Source organism: Leuciscus leuciscus (genome assembly GCF_965113295.1).
Source record: "Leuciscus leuciscus genome assembly, chromosome: 2".
NCBI classification, from domain to species: domain Eukaryota; kingdom Metazoa; phylum Chordata; class Actinopteri; order Cypriniformes; family Leuciscidae; genus Leuciscus; species Leuciscus leuciscus.
The window spans coordinates 49,876,515-49,900,916 of record NC_138726.1 but is presented as its reverse complement, the minus strand read 5'-3'; the positions used below and the strand labels follow the sequence as shown (position 1 = coordinate 49,900,916).

The 24,402-nt window shown below is 37.1% G+C and overlaps 1 protein-coding gene across 9 annotated transcripts in view; it reads right to left on the bottom strand.

The window, feature by feature from the left end:
- Positions 1 to 24,402, bottom strand: part of nav2a (neuron navigator 2a) — a 206,573-nt gene that overhangs the window by 62,971 nt on the left and 119,200 nt on the right. For all 9 annotated transcript variants that reach the window (XM_082157208.1, XM_082157210.1, XM_082157213.1 and 6 more), the window contains 2 exons: positions 12,008 to 12,125; positions 9,041 to 9,093 (listed from right to left, as the gene is read on the bottom strand). In XM_082157208.1, coding sequence (XP_082013334.1) covers positions 9,041 to 9,093; positions 12,008 to 12,125 — 171 coding nt within the window. The remainder of the gene's footprint in view (positions 1 to 9,040; positions 9,094 to 12,007; positions 12,126 to 24,402) is intronic.

The window sequence follows — 24,402 nt, the reverse complement described above, 5'->3', positions numbered from 1 at the left end:
GTAAGACATGAAAAATGATGCATACATTTTTTTTAAAGGCCTTTATAAAGGTAAATAACACCCTGGGGGGTAAATATAAAAAAAAGATGCAGATTTAAGTATGTAAAATATGTAAAAGCAATATTTTTGAGGCCACCACATAATTAAGAGCATCACTTTGATTTAATGCCAATGTTCTGTATTAAAGACCTGGTCATCTGCCATGGGTTAGTCAGCACACGCGTCAGTTATGTCAGCTATAGCATCACATTTCAGCCTCGCTGACTATATCCCAGTTGCTGTCAGCTAACAGTTGCTGGTCTGAAGGGTCAAGGGAGATATAGAAACGTGAGTAAAGAATCTGCTCTGGATTCCACTGAACCTTTGAAGGAACCACATTCCAGACATCCTGGACTAAAAATAACGTTTCTAAATAAAAATACCTCAGAGAGAGGGGTGAAATGGAATCTATAATTTGTTTTCTCTCTGTGAATTGAATTACAAGGCATAATATTCTATCAAGTCAATATGAATGCATTAAAAAAATGGGGTGTGGGGCAATTTAGCTCTAATATTACAACATTGTCTTCTGTGATTGTTGGTCTGCAGGTCATGCATGACAGCAAACGCCACTCTGAATGACACTCTCATAATAGCAGCATTAAAAACTCACTGGGTCAATAGAAATCAGAACCTACCGGAATAAAAGCAAACAACTGATCATAGAGCATAAAAAGCACTTAAACCGAAAGCAAACACACGCTAGTATTTATAAGCCACAGAAATGTACTAATGCGTAATGTATGGGAGAATCGACTTCCACGGTTGGTTTCAATAATGTGGATGTTAGAATGTTACTAACCGAATCTTACAATACTCTAATAAGCAAAAAATATTCATAGTATGATGTTGGGAAATGACAAAAGGAAGTCAAACCTCTGTAAAAAAAAAAAATAGCCAAGCATTCGATCGATGCTGATAATCTCAAAACGGCCAAATATCATTCAATACATTTCATTCTATCAAAAAAACAGTAATAATGATAAAAATGCACTTCTGTTAAAGCTTTTTCCAAATACATTTACGGCCTGAAATACTCAATCAAAATGTTTGACTGGCCAAAGATCTTAAAATAATGTTAAAAACTTTCCGAACATGCCATGTAAGTTCTTTTCCATAACACTGAAACAATTAAAACACAAAGAAGCTTTGTTTCTCTTTGTTTTCCCATTTACAGACTATACGCAGCTTACATCTCTATATCATGAATAACAATATAAAAGCATTTTGAATTCTCTCTTACTCCACGTTTCGTAAGTATCCTATGTCAATAATCAATCCAGGAAGTCCTTAAAGCAATACGACGCCGTACCTGAAGAAAGAGTGTTTTATTTGCTTCTCAGCTCGCTGCATGTTACCTGTGAGAGACTGTAGGAGTGTATCTGTTCCTCAGCGGCTCTATAGTGTCTAACACAACAGGGCAGAGACGGCCTGCTAAACAAACACCTTCACTCACACACACACACACACACACACACACACACACACACACACACACACACACACACACACACACACACACACACACACACACACACACACACACACACACAGAACTATTGTCTGTCTCAAACACATAAACATGCTTAAACGCACACATGTGAACATATACCGGATACATTCCTTCTATATGAGACTCCCTCCACACTAACTCTCTCTTATTATATGTCTCCATCTCTCCCTCTGGTTGTTTTCCCCCCTCTCTGTCATTATATTTTTCATCACCACTGGTTTTCTAATAAACTCCTCCTTGTGTGTAAGTGTGTTTATGTGTAAGTGAGTTAGAGTTGAGGAGAGAGAGAGAGAATGTGTGTATTTAAAGGTGATGACTGACAGGGGAACTGGTCATGTGATGTTCTTTATATAATGGCAGTAAATACTGTATAAATAATAAACTTGTGCATTAATTGAATTAGAATCAAATCAATTAAACTAACATATCTGATGCCATCAATATTATGGACGCTAACCTTTAAAGTTGTCAAATTATGCTTTTTAATGTTTAATGTTTAATTTTTAATTAAAATCATTTTGTTTGATAAACTTTAGCCTCTCAGATAACATTTTGGGATCCTTTCCAAAATCCTCGTTCCTCCTTATAACTTCATAATATATGTGTTGTTGGTGTGTAAATGTGGTGGTCATGTGCTCAAATGTGTCTGTCTAATGTCAAAAAGATGTGTTATGCATTTTTCAGTTCTGAAAGTTACTTTATGTTTTCATACAATTAACTATTTTATTGCGAAACATCAAAGAAAACAATTCAAACACATAATTTAGAGTCACTATGACCCAGAAACACATTAGTTTTATGCACTGAAGAAAAAAAGAAAAAGAAAAAAGGAAAATGTCACCCTACATTTAAATGATTATATCTCAGCTTGTAGTAAAAACATAATAATATCATTAAAAAGCTGAAGCCTTTTTTTTAAATCTCAAAATAAGTAATAAGGTCAAAGCAACTGATGGAGGAGGTACTGTAACATTTGACTGTTTTATGATAAGACCCTGTATAGTAAAGTATAATAAAGCAAAATTAAAATGTGTCCTGTGCAAAAACTACTTTCAGTGTAAAATAATGTTAAAATAATTTAATAATTTGTGATAGCAAAGCCAAATTTTCAGCAGACATTACTCCAGTTTTCAATGTTGCCAGAGAATTTTAAGCATTTTTGAATGCTTAGAGAAACTATCGCGTGCGCACGAGAAACTATCGCTTGCATGCTAGAAACTATCGCGTGCGGACGAGAAACTAACGCGTGCTCTCGAGAAACTATCGCGTGCGCACGAGAAACTATCGCTTGCATGCTAGAAACTATCGCGTGCGGACGAGAAACTATCGCGTGCTCTCGAGAAACTATCGCGTGCGGACGAGAAACTAACGCGTGCTCTCGAGAAACTATCGCGTGTGGACGAGAAACTATCGCGTGCGGACGAGAAACTATCGCGTGCTCTCGAGAAACTATCGCGTGCGGACGAGAAACTATCGCGTGCGGACGAGAAACTATCGCGTGCTCTCGAGAAACTATCGCGTGCTCTCGAGAAACTATCGCGTGCGGACGAGAAACGATCGCGTGCGGACGAGAAACGATCGCGTGCGGACGAGAAACTATCGCGTGCGGAGAAACTATCGCGTGCGGAGAAACTATCGCGTGCTCTCGAGAAACTATCGCGTGCGGACGAGAAACTATCGCGTGCGGACGAGAAACGATCGCGTGCTCTCGAGAAACTATCGCGTGCGGAGAAACTATCGCGTGCGGAGAAACTATCGCGTGCGGACGAGAAACTATCGCGTGCGGACAAGAAACTATCGCGTGCTCGCGAGAAACTATCGCGTGCGGACGAGAAACTATCGCGTGCGGACGAGAAACTATCGCGTGCGGACGAGAAACTATCGCGTGCGGACGAGAAACTATCGCGTGCTCTCGAGAAACTAGCGCGTGCGGACGAGAAACTATCGCGTGCTCTCGAGAAACTATCACGTGCGGACGAGAAACTATCGCGTGCGGAGAAACTATCGCGTGCAGACGAGAAACTATCGCGTGCTCGCGAGAAACTATCGCGTGCGGACGAGAAACTATCGCGTGCTCTCGAGAAACTATCGCGTGCCCACGAGAAACTATCGCGTGCTCTCGAGAAACTATCACGTGCGGACGAGAAACTATCGCGTGCGGAGAAACTATCGCGTGCGGACGAGAAACTATCGCGTGCTCGCGAGAAACTATCGCGTGCGGACGAGAAACTATCGCGTGCTCTCGAGAAACTATCGCGTGCCCACGAGAAACTATCGCGTGCTCTCGAGAAACTATCACGTGCGGACGAGAAACTATCACGTGCCCACGAGAAACTATCGCGTGCGGACGAGAAACTTTCACCGTACTCACGAGAAACTATCACGTGCCCACGAGAAACTATCGCGTGCTCTCGAGAAACTATCACGTGCGGACGAGAAACTATCGCCTGCAAAGAAACTATCGCGTGCGGACGAGAAACTATCGCGTGCTCGCGAGAAACTATCGCGTGCTCTCGAGAAACTATCGCGTGCCCACGAGAAACTATCGCGTGCTCACGAGAAACTATCACGTGCGCACGAGAAACAATCGCGTGCGCACAAGAAACTTTCTCGTGAGCACAAGATATGTTTCTCGTGAGTACGTAAAAGTCATTTTTGAAAAGGTCCCTTTAGTGGCTCCGTAAATTTCTTTAAAAAATATTTAAAAAAATAAATTATTCTAATTCTAAAGTTGGACAAAATTCATTGTTTGTGTTGAGCAATTGTGAGTGTGAACTACCGTAAAATATATATATATATATTTATTTTTACGGTAGTTCACACTCACAATTACTCAACACAAATGATGAACTTTGTCCAACTTTTATCACTTATGAAAAGAAAAAGAAGAGGAAAACACAAGCAGTGATGGACGCCTCCTCAAAAGAATGTGGCCTGAGTTTTGATTCCTTCCACATCCTGAGCACAAATCCCACACAAAAAACCTCCTGTGATGACTGACAGACAACCAAATTGGATTAGCGTGCCAATCATTCCCCTTATAATTCATTCCCTTAACTAACAAAACAAAAGACAAGAGAGTTCAGAAAAGTGGTCATGCTATAAAGGCCTATTGTATATTCAACGCTCTCCTCTCCCATCATTTTCTGTCCTTAAAAAGTAATTTCTCCCACTTCAAAGTGCTCTGCTCTGCTTTGCTAACATCCACCTGACATGTGAGCAGAGAATGACTCAGCTGAAGCAACCATCTTTGTGTCAATATGCACCAGCAGTAAAGTTACAACACTGAGATTTCCTGTGTGTTTTAGCAGTCCTGTGTCAACAGCCCTGGACATAAAACGCAGCGTATCTAGCGAGCAGCTTGCTTTGCTTTGTCTGCACTGCTGGGTGGTTTAAAGGGGAGGAGGAGATGGTCTAAAAGGGATCAGACGGAACAAACAGGTGTAAAAACAATCCCAAAGGTGAACGAGAGAATCTGATGCCCAAGCCCAGACTGATAAAATGGCTATCGAATGAACACCAAATATCCAGGGGTAACAAATATATTGTTTAAATAGAAACTAACACTCCGTGTTTATTTAGAAAAGGTTTTAAGCAGTTGATAGTACAGCGATAAGTGCTTTACATAGCTCAAAAACTGCTCACATAAATGGTAGTTTGTAAATGAACTAAGAATGGCTATCTTACACACACACACGTTTGTTTCACTACATTATTGAGGACATTGTATAGACTTCCATTGTTTTTATATCTGGAAAATGATATTTTCTATTACCTAACCCCACCCCTACCCCAAAACCTACCCATCAAAGAAACATGTGCAAAACACTAGATTTATATAAAACATGTTTTGGCTGATTTATATGCCAAGGTCCAGTAAAATGTCCTCACTAGTCGGTTGTCATAATATTTCACTATACAAGTGAGGGCATTTGGTATAAGCCAAATCTATACACACACACACACACACACACACACACACACACACACACACACACACACACACACACACACACACACACACACACACACACACACACACACACACACACACACACACACAATTGTGAATTACTTAATGCAATATCAATTACAGGAAAAATAAATATATAAATAAATAAATAAAAACTTTAGGGTAACAACATTTTTCTTTTTTTAATAATAATGCTTGTATTCAGCGATGCATTAAACTGATGAAAAGTCAGAGTAAAGACCTTTACAAAAGATATTCAAAAAGATAGCGATTTCAAATGAATACTGTTATTTTGAACTTTCTCTTCCTCAAAGAATCTTGAAAAAAAATTATCACAGTTTCCACAAAAATATGAAGCAGCATGACTGTTTTTAACATTGATAATAAATAGGATATTTTTGACCACCAAATCAGCATATTAGAAGGGTTTCTGAAGGATCATGAGACACTGAAAACTGGAGTAATGATGCTGAAAATTCAGCTTTGCATCACAGAATAAATTTAAATTTTAAATGTATTAATATAGGAAACAGTTATTTCAGATTGTAATAATATTTCAGGATATTCCCGTTTTTACGGTATCTTGGATCAAATAAATGCAGCCTTTATGAGAATTCTTTCAAAAACATAAAATCATTACCATTAGTTTGTTTGGTTTGTTTTATTTTACTGGTCTTATTGTGCATGACTCACCATCTTTCATCAAACTGTAATTAATTGCTCAACCTTAGAAACAACTTTCTTAAACCAAGCCCTCTTAAGGCCCTACTATAACACCCATTCCTAATGCATTATGGAAGTAAAACGGCTTGCGTAGCACATTTCATGCTAAGCACTCAAAAAATGTTCCCTAAAAGTTAACATATGCTGAGCTGCATCAAATATTATGGTCCTCCAAAGCAAGTGAGACAATGCATTTAAATTCCCTAGTTTACAATATGAGCCAAAATACCTCCATTGATTAGTTTAATGTGTTTACATATTTACCCATCTCAATGCTGAGGTTAAGTATCATGTCAGCAATTAGCGTTTACAGAGATATTCCTCAACCGAATGGATCTTTATGCTAATCAACACAAGTGCTATTATGTCCAGTGTAAGCTGTTGCCAGAGGCCCATTCACTGAGCGATTGTGCAATTCCCGCTCTTGATAAAAACACACAATGATGATATTTGCATAATGGCTTTGCTTGCACCTGCTTCCAGCAGTGTTTTGCTTCCTAGCTAAAGACACACAAGCACATAAACAAATACACACGCTGGAATTTAAACAGCTTCAGATTGACTCACACACAGTAAAACTGCATTGAGATGCAGAATGCCTGCTGAGACATACAAAAAAAAAGTGCATATACGCACATGCTTATACAGTTACCACCGGCTGAGATATAGAAGATGACCAAATTCAAAAGACCAGAGAATTCACGCAGCTACAGAACGAGAGAAAGCTGTGAGCAAAGAAAAGGAAAAGGGAAAGAAAATGGGAACACAAAGGCTGTGTGTGTCTAAAAGTAGTAAATTATGGTGCGATTTGCTGCTAAGGGGACGGAGCTAATTGATGGAGCCAGAGAAAGGGGAAGTCAGTGAGAGAGACGGGTAAAAGAGATCAGACCCCAGCCATTCAAAACTCCTAATCTACTTCTCACATCTGTTTACCAGCAAACGTTCTTTGTAAAGCTGGTCAACCATTAGGGCTGGGAGACGAGTACTAGTACTTAATCTGAACAGTTTTATTTTAAAATAGGGATGCACGATATATCAGCCACCATATTGGTATCGGCCAATATACGTTAATTTGTAATGTTATCATTATAGACCCAATAAGAAAAATCGGCCAAAATTTGAATATCGGTGCAGCCCTAATAAAAAAAATATATCTTGATTTTCAAAATATTAGGTTCCAAAAATACATTAGTTTTCTAACTATTCGGTCGCATTTGCAATAGCTATGTTTCCATCCAAAGTTGCGAATTTAACATATGCGCAAAATTTGAATATCGCATGAAACATTTGCGAATAAAGCACCGTTTCCATCCCATGTGTTCTAGAAAACCAAATCGTCACTTCCTGGGAAATTGGCGCAAAAGATTTGTAATAAAAATGGAAGTTGCAGCTTTTTTCCTACATCATAAATGACTTCGTTCGGGTGCCTGGTGTTTGTGAACGCAGTCACGTGAGTCGCTCCGTGAGGGAATTAAACCAAATCATTCTGAGGACAGACTTTGGGATGCCGTCGTGCAATGAAACTGATCCGCTGGTTAGTCCGGGTATCCAATCAATCACATCCTCCGTTGAGGAAAAATTTGACTCCGTTGAGTTTTTAGGTGCTCATCGAGGGATTTATTCGGTAAATGTGTTCCCTTCGTAATCTATGTGCATGTCTTCTTATCAGATAAAATAATTATCAGATTCAACCGATTTTTAATGCAAATTTTTTTGAATTTATGCGCATCTTGGCATTTCCATCCAGCGTTTTTTATGCGATATCCCAAAATTTGCATAAAAATAGGTGGATGGAAACATAGCTATTGGGAAACATACAGCGACCAGTGTGGACTGACTGCTAAAAGACTGACTCTTAGGAGTCATACAGTGTAAACATACAGTGCAACCAGTGAAGCCCAAATTCTTTTTTAGCCATTGACTTCCACAGCATTTCATTTCCTCCTATGGAAGTCAATGGCAACCATCAACTGTCTGGTTACCAATACCAACAATCTTTTAAAATATCTTCTTGTGTTCAACAGAAGAAAGAAACTCATACAGGTTTGGAACAACATGAGGGTGAGTAAACGATCATTCATGGGTGAACTACAGAATCCTTACGTTCTTGGCGATTCCCATCCTTATCAACTAAAGGAGCATTGTCTTTCTAGTGAAGCTAGTTGGCCAAAGATCGCAGCACACCAGCCTCCAAACCCAACATCCGCTGGTTTCAGCTGGGTTTCATCACTGTCAAAACAAGAGCAATGCCTCAACGGGGGCATTACTATCCAAAACCTCTAGAAATAACAAAACGCACGTATGGATCAATCTGCCATAAAAAAAGCCCTTTGAAAATGATTCCTTGGTTGCGTCCAATCAGGCTTGACAGCTGCCTTTGTAATGGAGACATGTCAAAAGCAACCGCTGCTTCTCTGCTCATGTGTGATACCAGTGATCCTCAGACTTCTACAGTTTGTTTTGCTTAGCTAGGCTTGGCTAAAATAGCTCTTTATGTCTATAATCGGGCTTGTGCTTCCTCCAAACCTATACATTTACTGATGGTTTCGGGAGTTTTTTAAGTTTCTGCCAAACTACCCCCAGATGTTTATAAAGAAAGACCGCAAGAGAAGCAAAAATAACAGTATTAAAGTGCAAGTCCATACTGTACGCCAAGCATGCTGTGAGAAAGCGATTCTGAACGTCCAATATATTAGTGTTTCCCTGGACAGACATACCATTGCCTTTTAAAACACATATACTCCAATTATCACAAATTACACCAACCAGAAGACAATAAAACAAGTCCTTACCATCTGAGAACGACTCTTAGGGCATCCATTAATATCCTCAATCTTCTCGTTTGCTGCGGTATCCGGAAAAAAAGAGAGAAATACGGACAAATTAATTTACATAAGAACACAAGTTGGCAGGTTTCCTTAATGGTAAGCCTGAAGTGCAGTATGTCCTTTCTGAGTTTTGACCCCTAGTGTGGAAACTAGATCCAGCTTGAGCAACTGTGTGGCAGGGCCTGCTGGGATGCGACTGCTTTGGGGTTTTCCTGAGGGTGACTGACTGCATCCCGACGGGCCCAGCCCAAACCCCCCCCCTCACCCCACGGCAGCTGAAACTGGGCCGTTCGCTCACAGATGACAACTGCACACACGCCTACAATGACAGCTACATGCCTGCCGGAATCCCTTTACCTCCTGCGCTGTGGGAAAATGTGTTGGGAATGTGTAAGATGTCAGGTGAGTAAGCATGGAAGACAGAGACATCTGAGACGCTCTGTCTCGGTGGAGGGACTCTGTGACTACAGGAGGACCATTTGGGTGGCCATCTTTGAAATTATTAGTTATTTAATCATTATTTTATAAGGTTGTTGAATTAGTATGTTATATACAATATTTTAACCACATTCAAGAATGCATTGATTTCACGTATATATATATCAAAAATAGATAAAAGGTGGCATCAGCAAACAAATTAATTAATCATTCTTAAAAAAAATATATATATATAATTGATCTTTTTTTAAATTTTTATATATTTTTTTATATACCATGATATTTTTGACCAACATGTAAATGCAATGATATTTTCCAATTTCACTTTAATATCACAATTTAAAATAAAATAACAATATATAACGTCACAATTGACAACTTGGGATGCCATTACTTCTAAACAATTTGTTATTTGATCCTTATTTTATAATGTTATTTGATTATTATTTTATATACAATACGTAAGCCACAAATTGCATTGCTTGAGATATCAAAACTAGATAGAAAAATATCAAGATGGCATCTGCAAACATTCTAGACCTCAGAATTCATTTCTATTATTCTTTATATATATATATAAATATATTTGTTTATTTTTTATTAATTTTTTTTTTTACATATACCATGATTTTTTTTTGGCGAACATGCAAATACCATGGTATTTTCTAATTTCATTTTAATATCACAATTTGAAATAAATAAATACAAATATATAACATCACATGACCATCAACATTTACCACTTGGGTTGCCATGTCTTCTAAACAATTTGTTATATAATCATTATTTGATTTGAAACACTTAAGCTACAATTAAATATGCATTGAATAATTTAATTGCAATTATTATTTATTTTTTTACATACCAATATCACAATTTTAAATAACAGTAATAATATATAACATCAAATAAACATCACAATTTTCCCCATTTGGATGGCCATGTTTTCTAAATAATTTTTTATTTAATCACTTTTTTATCAGTATATAGGTCAGCATTAGAGGTCTAAACTATACACTGGTCCTCAAAATACTTAAAGAGTGCATTCATTTCATTGCATTAGATCTAAAAACATATTAAAGTGGCATCTGCAAATAAATTCTAGAGCTCAGAATTCATATCATTCTTTAAAACAAATCACATTGATGATTCTATACATTTTAAATGTCCAAAGACTTTTTGGGGGCCCTGTAAACTGGCGTGAGCTCTAAATATCTTTACTGTCACCATTCCAAACATTTTCTTATTTAAAAATTTCCTTTTGAAACTTTTTTGGTCGAAAGCCATCAGCTCCCTTTAATATGAAAAAAAAGTAAATATGTGAAGCATCGTGTCATTGGTTGCCTGCAGCATTTGTGTCTGTCAGACTGGGTCGGGTTTCAGGTTCAATTGGCCAGTGTGTCATTCCCATGAGATATAGAGAAGACAAGAGGACAAAGTGGGATGACCACAATGATGAGTCATATAACACCACTTTACCCCACAACACTGCACTTTCTGCTGTTGAGAAACCAAATTCTTTCCGGCTCTTACAACATATTTTTAGAGGACAGAGGTAAAGAAAAACTCTATTTTTGTCCATGGCAAGAATCGCAAGGATCAATTTTCTTACTGAGCACTCAGAAAATAGCATTAAAGCAATAAAAACTCCTATTACAATTGGGTGGATCTACTGCGGTAATTAACAGTATGCCATGACAGTTTGATCACACTTAAAATATTAGTGACTGAAAAAGGTGAAAGCATTGCTGATAATACAAATAAATAAAAACAAATGTATTCTTGAGGATAAACCCCTGGAGATCAATCATCTCGTTTTCAAGTGGGATCAAAAAATTCAAATATAATTTAATAAAAAAATTTACGCGAGTGAAAAATGCATGTATATATAATACGTCACAAATTATGTATTTATATTACTCTGTATTTTTTATTTTAAATTGTTTGATTATGTAATATTATTCCATCCAATATTATTTAATTTTAGTCTAATCTAATAAATCGATAAACGGAACACAAGAAAATCTAAATAAATAAATGAATGAATGAAGCAAAATATCATCCTTTATATAATAATAATAATAATAATAAATGTATGCTTTAAACTCGAGAGTAGGCTACTGATCAAATATACAATGCATACATATATAATCACATCACAGTTTATTTATTTATTTATAATAGCCTACTCTGTGATGTATTTTTTTAAATAATTAATCTATGTAACATTAATGCATTAAGCTTACAATATATATATATATATATATATATATATATATATATATATATATATATATATATATATATATATATATATATATATAATTAAATAAAAAGTAATTATTAGCGAACAAATTATACTAATTATAGCATTGTATGTTCTTAAATTTTTTTAACTGAAATATATTTTATGCAATTTATGTAGGCTACATCTTTCCCAGAAATTCTTTGCTCAATTGTTTTTGCCTGTTTTAGAGAAAGTGAATCGCTCACCGATAACCTGGATGATCTCCGCCAGCAGCACACCATCGCTCACATCCTGCTGCAGGTCTTTAATCAGACGCTTGTGTCCAGACCTGGCCAAGTAGTGATTCGCCCAGTCCGTGTAGATCTGTCAAGACGAGAAGAGAAACCTCGCTTATAAATCTATCCATCAAAAAAGTTTCAAACAACTGGGATTGACGACATACGTAACCGCCACTTGGTGAAGACTGAGCGCCTCGCCTCGCCGCGTCACTCCGCTCTATTCAAACCAACTCCATTGTGTCTTATTCAAGTTATTCAGCGCTAATAATGCTCGAATTCTCCCGTCTGACATCACAGAAAAGCCCCTTCACTGGGACAGGAGGAGGGAGACCCCGAGGGAGCTTAAATTAAACCTCTGAATGGGTTTGAAAGGAGTCATGTGTTGTTTGCTGTCCAAAAAACATTCCCGCGTCCCGTTACAAGATAAGGAAAGCGGAAAAGACGTCGTGCAACGAGCATTAAAACTCACGGAGATGCCCAAATAATGGAAAATAAAGGAAAAGCTGACATGTAACACGGTTTTTTTTTGTCTTTTTTACATGTTCTTTTAGGTATGAAAATGTGTTTTTTTTTTTCACTTCAACATCACAATTCACTTCAACATCACACTTTCAATGAACTAATAATAATAATACTATAGGCTATATACCCAAATAAACAACACAACTGACAGCACTTAAATGATTTAGAGAGTTGTTTTATTGTCGTATGAGGTGCAGGCTTTCCACACACAATCAAAGGCCTGGCAGTATTCAAACACATTCCCACATGGGGGTTGTAAAGCATGTGTGGTGTGTTTCATGAGTAAATAAAGACTGCTGGTATTATTGCAGTGTTACTCATGTGAGGAATCAGTTTCCTAGATGGGAAATAACAGGTGCACCCTTAGTCCCTGTACCATCAAAATAAACACGCTCTCGCTGGAGTCATCTATACTCAAACGGCCCGCAAAGCCCATATAATTACAGAGAGAAATGACCAATGCAGTGGAGAAATGTACATATCTATCCATCTGATGCTTTGAAGTTTAGTGGGCTAAGTGAGTCAGATGTGATTAAAGCTAAGGAAGACAGTGAAGTGAAGGTAAGGGTAAACATGCCTCCAAGCAACAAAAGAGAAGTAATGCTGAGGAAATTACAGATGACACTATCTGTCAGACTGAACCAGGTCACCGCCATGTAAACACTACCTTTCATGCCAAAAGAAATGGGTACCAGTATTGAATCTAGTTAATCTGTTATTTAGTCCTTTACAGCATTAAGACCATGTTAACATTTGTATCAATGTCTTAAAGTTGCAGTACCATTTTTGATGTTTCACTGGCTGAAGGGTCAGTGATCTTGGATCTTGGCATGTAATGCGTAATCACATTAAAGGAGCTGTATGTAAGAAATGTATTTCAATTAATCATAAAATTGCCCTGATATGTCACTAGACATTAAGAAATCATGTTCATTTCAAATACTTATATCACCAGACATCCCAAGTCTCCCGGAAGTTCCGGGAGTCTCCCGCATATTGATCACGGCTCTCTGATGCCCGCAAATCAGTTAAAATCTCCCGGAAGCAAGAGAGAGACCTTGCGTGTGTGTGCTAGTGTGCGTGTGTGCCTCGGGATTTTATCTCTACTCTCGAACCGAATTCATCAGACTACTACGAGTTTCGGCATCCGGGTTGCCAGCTCTGCTCTAGTTACCACAGCTACGTAGCAGCCTACGTTCCTGCTGGATCCTGCAGCCTATCTGGCAACCTCGAGTCAGAGGGGAGGGGGAGGGGATACACCGCTCTACAGTAATTTGAAAGTGATTGCAGTACCAGTTTTGGCCACAATCTTACATACGGCTCCTTTAAATCAAAAGTGTTTGGATCCCGATTTCTATTGTATTCCCAGGCATATTCTTATATTATTCATTTTCTCCACAACAGAAAGCATCTAATTATTAAACGCTGTATTTCTGAATGTGCATTTATTTATTTATTTAAATTACATTTGAAAAGATATAAAAACAGAACACATTTCACATTATTTCACAGTTTGTTCAATAATAAATAAATGCAGCCTTGCTGACCAGAATAGAGTTTTCTTTTGTTTTGTTTTTTTATCTTACCGACCCCAAAGTGCATTTCTTTATGTGTAAAATAAAAAACGACTTTTGAAGTTAACATATCTGTATGAAATATCTCCAATGAGATATTTTCCTCCATACTGAAAGCCATTACTAACAACAAACCTCCATATACTGTATGCCCTCTGAATCAGCACTTATGATGACATTATGCTGTGAAATAGACTGACCTTTACATTCTGAGTTACTGAGGACACTTCAGTCCCACTGCTGTAAGAATATTGTGTTAATCACACACACACACACACACACACACACACACACACACACACACACACACACACACACACACACACTTGACCCGAGTATGAGCTGTTCTCGGAGTTCACAGACGTTCCTGAGGGGTGATTTGTTGACAAACGAACAGGTGGCTCTTGCACGCATTTGCTGATGAGTGTGTTTAACTACCTGTGTGAGTAAGACGGGGAATATCAAACCCGGGCTTCCTCAGTGTGTAAGTTTTCAACGATTTACCAACAGCTGTCAATTGGGCTCATCTTTAAACTCAAAGCGGGGAGGTTGAACACTGTTCAACTACAAAGGCTGTCATGTCAAACACTAATAACAGGGCGGCCCGTGTTAGTCACAGACACAGAATTGTTCCCACAGGCACGACATGCAGAAGCTACAGAGCTTACATTCAGGTGCACAAGAGAGAGGCCTTTAAATAATATAGTACTTTAAAGTAATTACAATAGATCATTTACTGAGGTGAACGTTAGGTCAGATAACTGCCCTTAGACTAGCATGCATTTCAATGCTGATTCTGGCTGGTTTGCTACTAGTTTCTCTTGTGGACTAACACTACAATTCAAAGGTGTGGGATCAGTAAGATTTTATTTTAATTTCTTTAAAAGTATACCGCAAGGATGAATTACATTAAGCAAAAATGACATTTAAGATTTCTATTTCAAATACTAAATGCTGTTCTTGTGCACTTTCTGTGACAAAGAACTCTGACCAAAAAAATCATCATGGTTTACACAAACATATAAAGCAGCACAACTGTTTTCAACATTGATTTTTATAATAAATGTTTCTTGAGCAGTAAATCAGCATATAAGAATGATTTCTGAAGGATCATGTGACACTGAAGACTGGAGTAATGATGCTGAAAAGTAAATATTAAAATAGTAAAGTTATTTAAACTGTAATAATGTTTGACCATATTTTGATTAAATAAATGCAGCCTTATATGAAACTTTCAAAAACATTCAATCTTCCTGACCCTCAACTTTTGAACAGTAGTGTAACTGCTGTTCAGCAAAATCTTTAACACCAGCATTCATATTTTAAAACATTTTAGGAACAGCATTTGGAAAATAAATAAATAAGATGAATAATGAATAATAGCTTCAAGAGTAAGTAAACAAGCACTTTCTACCTAATCTGACCCCTAAACATTACTTTCATCTGTAAAATTCAATTCAATTCAATTCTTGTTGATTCAATCCTATCAGGTGAGGAATGACTTGACGTAAAAGACAACAATTAGTTTTTCTTTTGAATAACATTCAATGAGACCAGAAAGATTTACAAATTGTATAGGCTAATATAAGTAAATGCCAATGGAATGATACAGAACACACAGAACTTGACCAGTCATATACTTTTGCCACTTGTTGCTTTTTATATTTCACTGACCTGGCTGAAATGTACTAACTTTAGATGCAACCTCCAGTCCTAATCTTAACCCACAAACATCTTAAAAGTCCTTCGGCTCAGCTTGCAGTAACTTGCGCGGTAGGTCTGGTCTGTATCTACAGTAAATATATCCCCCGCTGACTGCCTACAGATATCTCCACAGCAGTGAGGTCTCACCGTTCTGTAGTGGTGGCCGGACGACCTGCTGTGGCGTCTCTCTGGGACGTACATCCTCACGTTCAGAGCCATAATGCTTTCACAGGTGAAGCGCGCTCATAAACACTGAAGCCCAGAGGACGTCCTGCGACACTCACGCCTGTAATCAAGTCAGCGATGTGGGGGGGGGGGGGGGGATAATTTTAGCTGTGAGATGCATTCTGGAGCATCGTTTGCTTAAGATATTCCTCACTCTACGTGTCAACATGTCACACTTAGTGTCGAATGCTGAGGCAGAGACATCTCAGATTATTACTGTTTCACCTAGTCCAAAAAAACCCCAATTTAATATAATTTAAATAATAGTTAGCAAATAATCCTAAAGGAATAAACAGAGAATACTATAAGAATAGCCTATGTTTCAATTGAATAAACTTAATAAAATATCTAAATAATCCTAAATAAATAATTTAGTAGGAGTCCCGTATCTGTTTTACTCTTGATGATTGCAAATTACTTTCATTTCCTAATTGTTTTCAAAAATATATTTGTAAGTCGTGATCTTATGACTGACCCAAATATCAAGAAATGCAAAGTTTTATGCAACAAATACAGACGACGTTTCCATACATTTTTTGGTGCATTTTGCCATAAAAAACAAAACAAAACAAAAAAAAACGCTGCTTGGAAATGCCAAGATGTGCATCAATACTAAAAAATACGCATACAACTGTATTCCACTCGACTGAGGCGGATACATTATTTAGATATGCGCATAGACTATGAAGGAAACATTCCTCGATGCGCAACAAAAAACTCACGTGACTTTTCCTCAAAAGAGGATGTGATTGGATAACCGGACTAGCCAGCGGACCAATCGCACAGCATCTCAAGTGTTGGTTTGATCATTTTGAAATGCCTGAGCCAAAGTCTGTCACCAGAATGATTTGGTTTAATTCCCTCTCAGAAGTGTCAAATTTGCACATAAGTTAAATTCACAACTTTGGATGGAAACCTAGCAGTGGTAGCCAAAACTAACGCTTCTTTTCCTGCTTCAGTCACTAAAAACACATCTAGCTGATATTGGTCTCTAAAGGTTTACTGTTGTCAAGTAAAGCTTTAAAACTGTCTTTTCACACACACATACAGAATGTATATGTACACAAACATCTGCAAACACACATGCACATCGGCTCTACATGCGCAGAGAGAAGCAGAGCATGTGGGAGGTCTGACGGCTACTCGAGAGGTGCTGACAACTACCAGGAATGTGTGTTGGGGTGGTGAGAAGGGTGACGGATGGTCCAAACACCCCCTCTGCACCACATCCCCCCAAAAACCAAACATAACCCTCAGCAAGTTTCAAATGCAAAGATCAAGGCTAGTGCTAAATCATACAAGACCATCGAATCAAGACCTGCAACTCACAAAACATAAATAGGTTGAACAGCAGCACAAACGGTGGTCTTCATCTGAAGAACAGCATATGATCTCATGCAAAATCCCTTTCAGTTTCCTCCTATTAAAATACGAAGTTAAGCCAGTCTTCTCTCCTGCCATCTGTGTTGTGTCCCAGAGTGGTGTAAAGTGTGTAATTCTCCTCTGGAGTGTCTTGATTAGAGCTCTAATCTAATAATGCACACGGCCAGACACACAGATCACAGATGCCTCATTTATTTATGCTCCTCTACTCTAACCGGCCTACAAATTCAATTTCTAAAGCAAATGTAATCTTTCCTTTGGCTGAGCTTTCCGGGTCACTCCAACTTGACCCTAATGTTCATTATCTTGCAGTCAAGAGGCTCCACTTGCTGATGTACCATACATCTCGGTATTTCATCAAGAACTATCGATCTGAAATCCATCTGCATGTAAATATCCTGGATATTTTGTAAAATAAAATTAAATACACACAATCGTTCAAAAGTTTGGGATCAGGAGCCCAGCTAACAAGAATATGATCAAAGAACATTTTCTAATGTTTCCATTAAGTCCATTCAAATATTTCTAAATGTTCACCAGAATGTTCATTCAATTCATAGTAATAAGGGTTCCACTTGTGTCCCAGCACATCTGCATGATGTATCTTTTACATTATAAGTACATAATAGTATGTACATCTGGAACAGGACTGTAAAATAAAGTGCTACAGAAGTAAGTAATAACATAAAAAAAAAAAAAAAATGTATGAACGCCAATCTAAAACGTTTCATGAACGATGTATAAAAAAAAAAATTGTGCTAATGTTTTGAGAACCTTATTCAAGACAACTCTTAAAAAACATTTTATTAAGAAAGTTTGTTTATAACTTTGAGAGAACCTTGCCAGAACGTTTCCTCTTAGCTGCAGATGTTTCTAAAAAGAAATGAATGCTTTTATTCAGCAATGATGCATTAAATCTATATCTAAAGGGACAGTGAAAACTTTTATTAATGTTACAAAATATTCCTATTTCAAATAAATGCATTTTTTTAACCTTTCGATAAATAATTCTATTCTTTGAATACTATTCATCAAAGAATCCTGGAAATGCTTCACAGTTTCTACAAACAATATTAAGCAGCACAAAGTAATGATGCTGAAAATTCAGCTTTGCATCACAGGAATTTTTTTTATATATGTTTTTTTATTGTTTTTATTGCATAAGTAAAAATATTTTACATTCACAAATATTTCCCTTTTTACAGCATTTTGGTGAGCATAAGAGACTTCTTTAAAAAAACATGAAAACATCTTACTGTTTTACTGTTGTTCATCTTACAACTCCCAAACTTTTGAACAATAGACTTTATTATTATTAAATAATAATAAAAAAATATTGGTATACTGGTTTGCCACAAACATGATTAAGTTATTTATAAGTTCTACAAAAACATATGTTTTCTATGTAATATTTTGAGATATGGAGAAATAATGAGCTGCTTTGCTGAGCTGTCCAGAGGATTGAAGGACACATGAAGACCCCTAGTGAAAGTGAACGAGCAGTGATTGATTCTTGAGGTCAAAGGGAGTCAATTTGAGGCGGAGAGTGTAATCAATGATGATGTCATGGGAACAGAGAGCGCCCCCTTCATTTGGCTGATGTGAATGCATTACGTATTTGATGTTTAATGGTGATTCATCATTTGAAGTGGAAATGCTTGCTATATTAAGAATAAATAAAAATAGAGACTGTCTAAAACTTGTTCGCTATACCCATACTGTATTTTTCTGTCTGTACTGCACAATAAAGGCCAAAAAACATATTAGTAAATTAGCAAATATTAGTACATTTAAATTTAATGAATTATTTCAATAAAATAAGAGTGGAGGATTTTGTATCGCATTGTGTTCAGAGGTTTGATGGCGTATATTAATCACACGGTGTTGTGTGTAAAGCCGTTAAAGTACAAAGCAATGTTAAAGGTTTATCCATAACTAGGACAGTCATTGTTACTAGGCTGAATAGATGGAAAACCACTCAAGAGAGATGGTCTATGGGAAAATAATATCCACCTCTTTGCCTTTGTCCTGCTTATTAGCATTGGGTTAAAGGGGTCCTATTATGCTTTTTACATTTTAAACTTTCTGTAGTGTGTAATGTTGCTGTTTGAGTATAAAAAATGTCTGCAAAGTTACAAAGTCACTCCACAGGGAGTTATTCTCTATATCAGTGCGCAGTGTTTCTGAACTCCGACAAACACCTCGCTTGTAGTCTTGAGTTTTCCTCTGGGAACGAACACGTCACAATAATCCTCATTGAAATAATTCCCGCCCAAGGCATGAGTTGCGTTAGTAGTGTGTTAAAACTCGTGGTTATGGTGAGGGGCGTGACATTTACAAAACGCACTCGAAGCAGCTGACCAATCACAGCACACTGGTCCAGCTGACCAATCAGAGCACACTGCACCTTTCAGAAGGAGTGGCTTCATAGAGACAGGAACTAAACAGAGCGATACTGACAGACTGGGATGAGAGGTGCTGCAACAATGTCAAAAATGTGAAAATGCTGTGTAGAATGAAACATGAAAACCTATTCGAGTAGACCCCAAAAACAAAATCAAAATTTAGTAAAACGGCTTAAAAAGTGCTCTTTAAAATCTTTTAGATTATTAAAACGAGAATGTGAAATTGACCAAAATAATAATATATTGACAGCGGAATAAGTAACACACACACACAGGGTCAAACTGAGAACAGAGAATGAAACAGAGAGGATGACACTATAGGACACGGCCATGATCACAGATCTTTTCCCCCCTAAATGATCAGAAAGAAACAGTGCACAATTAAAGCTTCTCGTCCAGACAGACAGGGAAAATAAAAAGCATCTTCTGAGCACCCAAGACAAAGATGTGCATTTACCCACATTACTATTCAAACAGACGTAGTTCATCAAATTTAGTCACACACACTGGATGCTTTTGTAAAGGTCTGTCTGTCCTTAGTTTTCTCATGCCCCGCTCTCTGCATCTCTGCCATGACCCCGAAACCGTAATTATACTCCCCGTGTGACCTAAAAGTGCCCTGCTTTTAAGTGTTTTCCCTCAGCCTGTGATCAGATTTCGGCATAGTTAAATTAGCCATCCTGTCAGCCATCGGGGAAAGGAAACCTCAATTCCTGGAGGAGAATGGACCGTTTTAGACGGTTACCACACAAAAGCATGAAGATGACAGAGGAAAAAAGCATTGCCTCTCAGTCAGAGAGATTGCAGAAATAAAAGCAGCCATTTAATAGACACTTCACGAAAAGTGCTAACCTATGCTAGGCAACCAAAAGTATCATATTATCATTGAAAAAATGGTTGTTAGCTGGCTATATTAAAAAGATCTGGTCGGTAAAACACAGTCATAGTAGCTGAGATGGTAACCTTAATTTATACATGTGATTCTCACACGTATATCACATCAGTTCTGCTTAGGGATGCATGACATGTATATCAGCAAAAGTATTTTGGTTTTTATCAGTATCAGCTATAGGTTTAACTGTGGATGGCTTATGTTACTTGTTAATGCTAAGTTAACAGCATTAGCACCAGATTACATAAAAGAGTTAACTCTTTTAGAACAATATTATATAATATAGAACAATATACACAGTATATATTAATGTTGTTATAATATACACTAATTCAGAATCATTACACTACAGAAAATGAGTAAAAAGCCTGGCGGGAAATCAATCAAATGAATCAGTGATTTCAACTAGTGCATTAAAACAAACCATTCAAATAATCCAATTCGCTAAAATTAAGCTAAACTCTATCCAAAAACTCTATCCAAAATACTTGATAACTCCAATTTCTTAAACATGCAGGATAAATCTAATTAAAAAGTAATATAAAATAAAAAGGGTAAATACAATTATTAAATCATTATATATATATATATATATATATATATATATATACAGAACAATAGAATATAGAACTATATATATACAGTAATAATAAATGTACAATACAATAAAAATAATTTTAGTTTCTAATTTTAACTTTAGTTTTTTCCCGACTTTTATCTTATAATTTTTCATCATTATTCATCATATTTGAATTACATTTTTAATTGTATTTGCAAAAAAATGCTGATATTAATTAATTATTTAATTAATTACACACACACACACACACACACACACACACACACACACACACACACACACATATATATATATATATACTGTATATATAATTAATATCAGTGTATTTTGTGAATAAAATGTAAAATTAAATTAAAATATGGTGAATAATGATGAAATAAAATGATAAAAAAATGTAAAAAATATTACGTTAAAATTAGAAACTCAAGTAGAGTCCACACATGTTTTGCGCAAGTGGCTTTCCGAGCACCACAAGCACTTCAAGTGGCTTTGGCCTTGTGCTAACATGACAAGCTCCAAGAGCAGCTCTTGACTGCTGAGATGTCTGTGGTTTCCAGATGAAAGCGCGAGAACTAGATTAATGTGAGCGCCGCCAAACGCCACCTCTGGGACTGTGAGAGTTCAATCAGGATTAAGAGCCACATTCAGACCAAACAGAAAACAGGAAATGTTTTCGGCGTTCGCACAAGTGCTGCTTTCAAGATGAAGAACTCGACACGTTTCTCCAATGAGGGCTCCGAAAGTTCAGCGCCATCTGCGCGAAAACAAGAACGCACCACTTGATGACACTCGAGCTGTGCTTCTCAAAATAAACAGTTCACTTTTAGTTTCAACATATTCACACAATCTGCCATCTGCAGGGACGGGGCCATGAGACTCATCCAGGCCGTCAGCTCCAACAGACGGGGTGATGCGGGTCTGTCTTCTCAGCGGGACGCTAAACACCATTAACTACTCCTCACCTTCACCAGACAGCTGTCCGCTCAGCCTGTGCTGTATGAATACGTGATCATCTGACTCTCCTGCTCAGCTGAAATATGAAGAATTACATTTCTAGACTTCTGCTTAAACCCTAAACACAATGTAATATAACCTCTCAGAGTACTAGAATCTCTTCATAACCTCTAAAATCTCCATTATACCAGTGTATTCAACAGTTACCATGTGCTCCAAATGAAGGTTCAAATCCAGACTACATCATGTCCTGATCCAGTTCCCTTACAACACGGCTTTCCGTGAGAACTTCAGGGGGTTCGTGAGATGATGAAAAACTAATAATTAATCAAATCATTCAAATGTAAAATTAGAACAAATAGTTAAAAAATAATAAAATATAAAACACTTGCTAAAAATATGTTATATTTAAAATATTTGATGCGTTTACCTGAATGTCATGTGACCATTAACCAACATCAGAGAACCGTGAACATTGTTGATAAATATTTAAATATTTAAAGTGACAGTGGACACTATTTTTGTTGGGGGCTTGGTGACAAGTACCATAGAACTACTATGATAGTATTAGATGTACAATGAATTCAATAATATAAATACCATGGTACATGCATTTTAGTACCATGCATGGTATATAAGAAAGTACCATAGTTTTATACCAAAAGATTTCATCATTGTATCATTATACTAAAAAGTGCTGTGGTGGTACCATGGTAATGCTATCAAATGGCACTATTATGGTACTACAATTATTGAACCATGGTATTTACATACAATAGTACTCCAGAATGCAATGGTACTAGCATAGCATGTCTAAAAACATGAAAGCACCAAGGCATATGTCCCAAAACCATGGATTATTATGTAAATAAATATGGTAATGCCATAGTACTATTTTATTTAGTGTCCTTCCTGTTCACTCTCAATAAACAGTCATTTAAAAAGGCATATGTTTGATATTGATGTTAAACTGACCCAAGGTCATGGGTTCAACTCCCAGGGAAAATACATACAACACAATTTGCGTCTGGCAGATTCGTAAATGTAAACAATAAACGCTGAAATAAAAAATACTGTTAAAGGTGACAAAAAAAGTGAAAGGAAAACATAGATGATTTAGGAATGACCTCTGAGGTCAATGTTTGATGACCCTCGATAGTAAATCAGGAGCTCTTTTTAAAAATCTCCCATATTGCAATTCACATAACAGTTCATAACGTTTTAAAAATCAATAAACAATGAAGCGGTTAAAATAACTGAAGTAAAAGTCCTTGGATGTGGTCAATTTAATTTGCACAAATGGACCAATCCGCAGAGTATATGAAATGAAGTCTGGATTAGATTGGACATCACTAATTAAACGTAGACGAGATGTGCATCTCACTCTCCTTCGGGTTTGAAAAGCCGCACAGACCAGGATATTTAAAACGTCCAATGATGAAGCGAATGAACGAATGCGAGGTGCTTCGATTCTTTCATTCGTGGTGTCACTGCAATATTCCCTGCTGATATTATCGGGTCACGCTGACACGTTTCAGCCTCCCTTCCCTTCCTTCTCTCATACACACATCCGACCTTAAACGTATTCAGTGCCCTGCCACTTGTGCTGGGCTCCACATGTAATACATAATTAAACAGCTCCCCTTATCACCTCATCTCCAGACAAGCAATAAGCGGCCTGCCTTTGTGGCTTTGACGTGCAGAGGATAAGACCAGGACACAAGCTAGAGAACAGACTGTGTTGGGTGTGCAGGGGGAGAAAATATGAAAGGTGTTTGCAGAAATAAAACTGAATTCTTCATAAGCTAAACTGTTGCTTTATTATAACCTGTCAGAAAGTCTAATGTAAACACTGTATCATAGCAATTTTTCCTACTATGGAAATCTATGGGGTCCATTAACTGTCTGGTTACCGACATTCTTCAAAATATCTTCCTTTGTGTTCAACAGAAGAAAGAAATTCACACAGGTTTGGAACAACTTGAGGTTGAGTCAATGCTGACAGTATTTTCATTTTGAAGTGAACTATTCCTTTAATGTGATTCTGAACAGGTCTTAAATCCACAATAAGTGAAACCTTGCAGTCTAGGTTTTCTAGTAATAGAAAACATCATATGCAACAA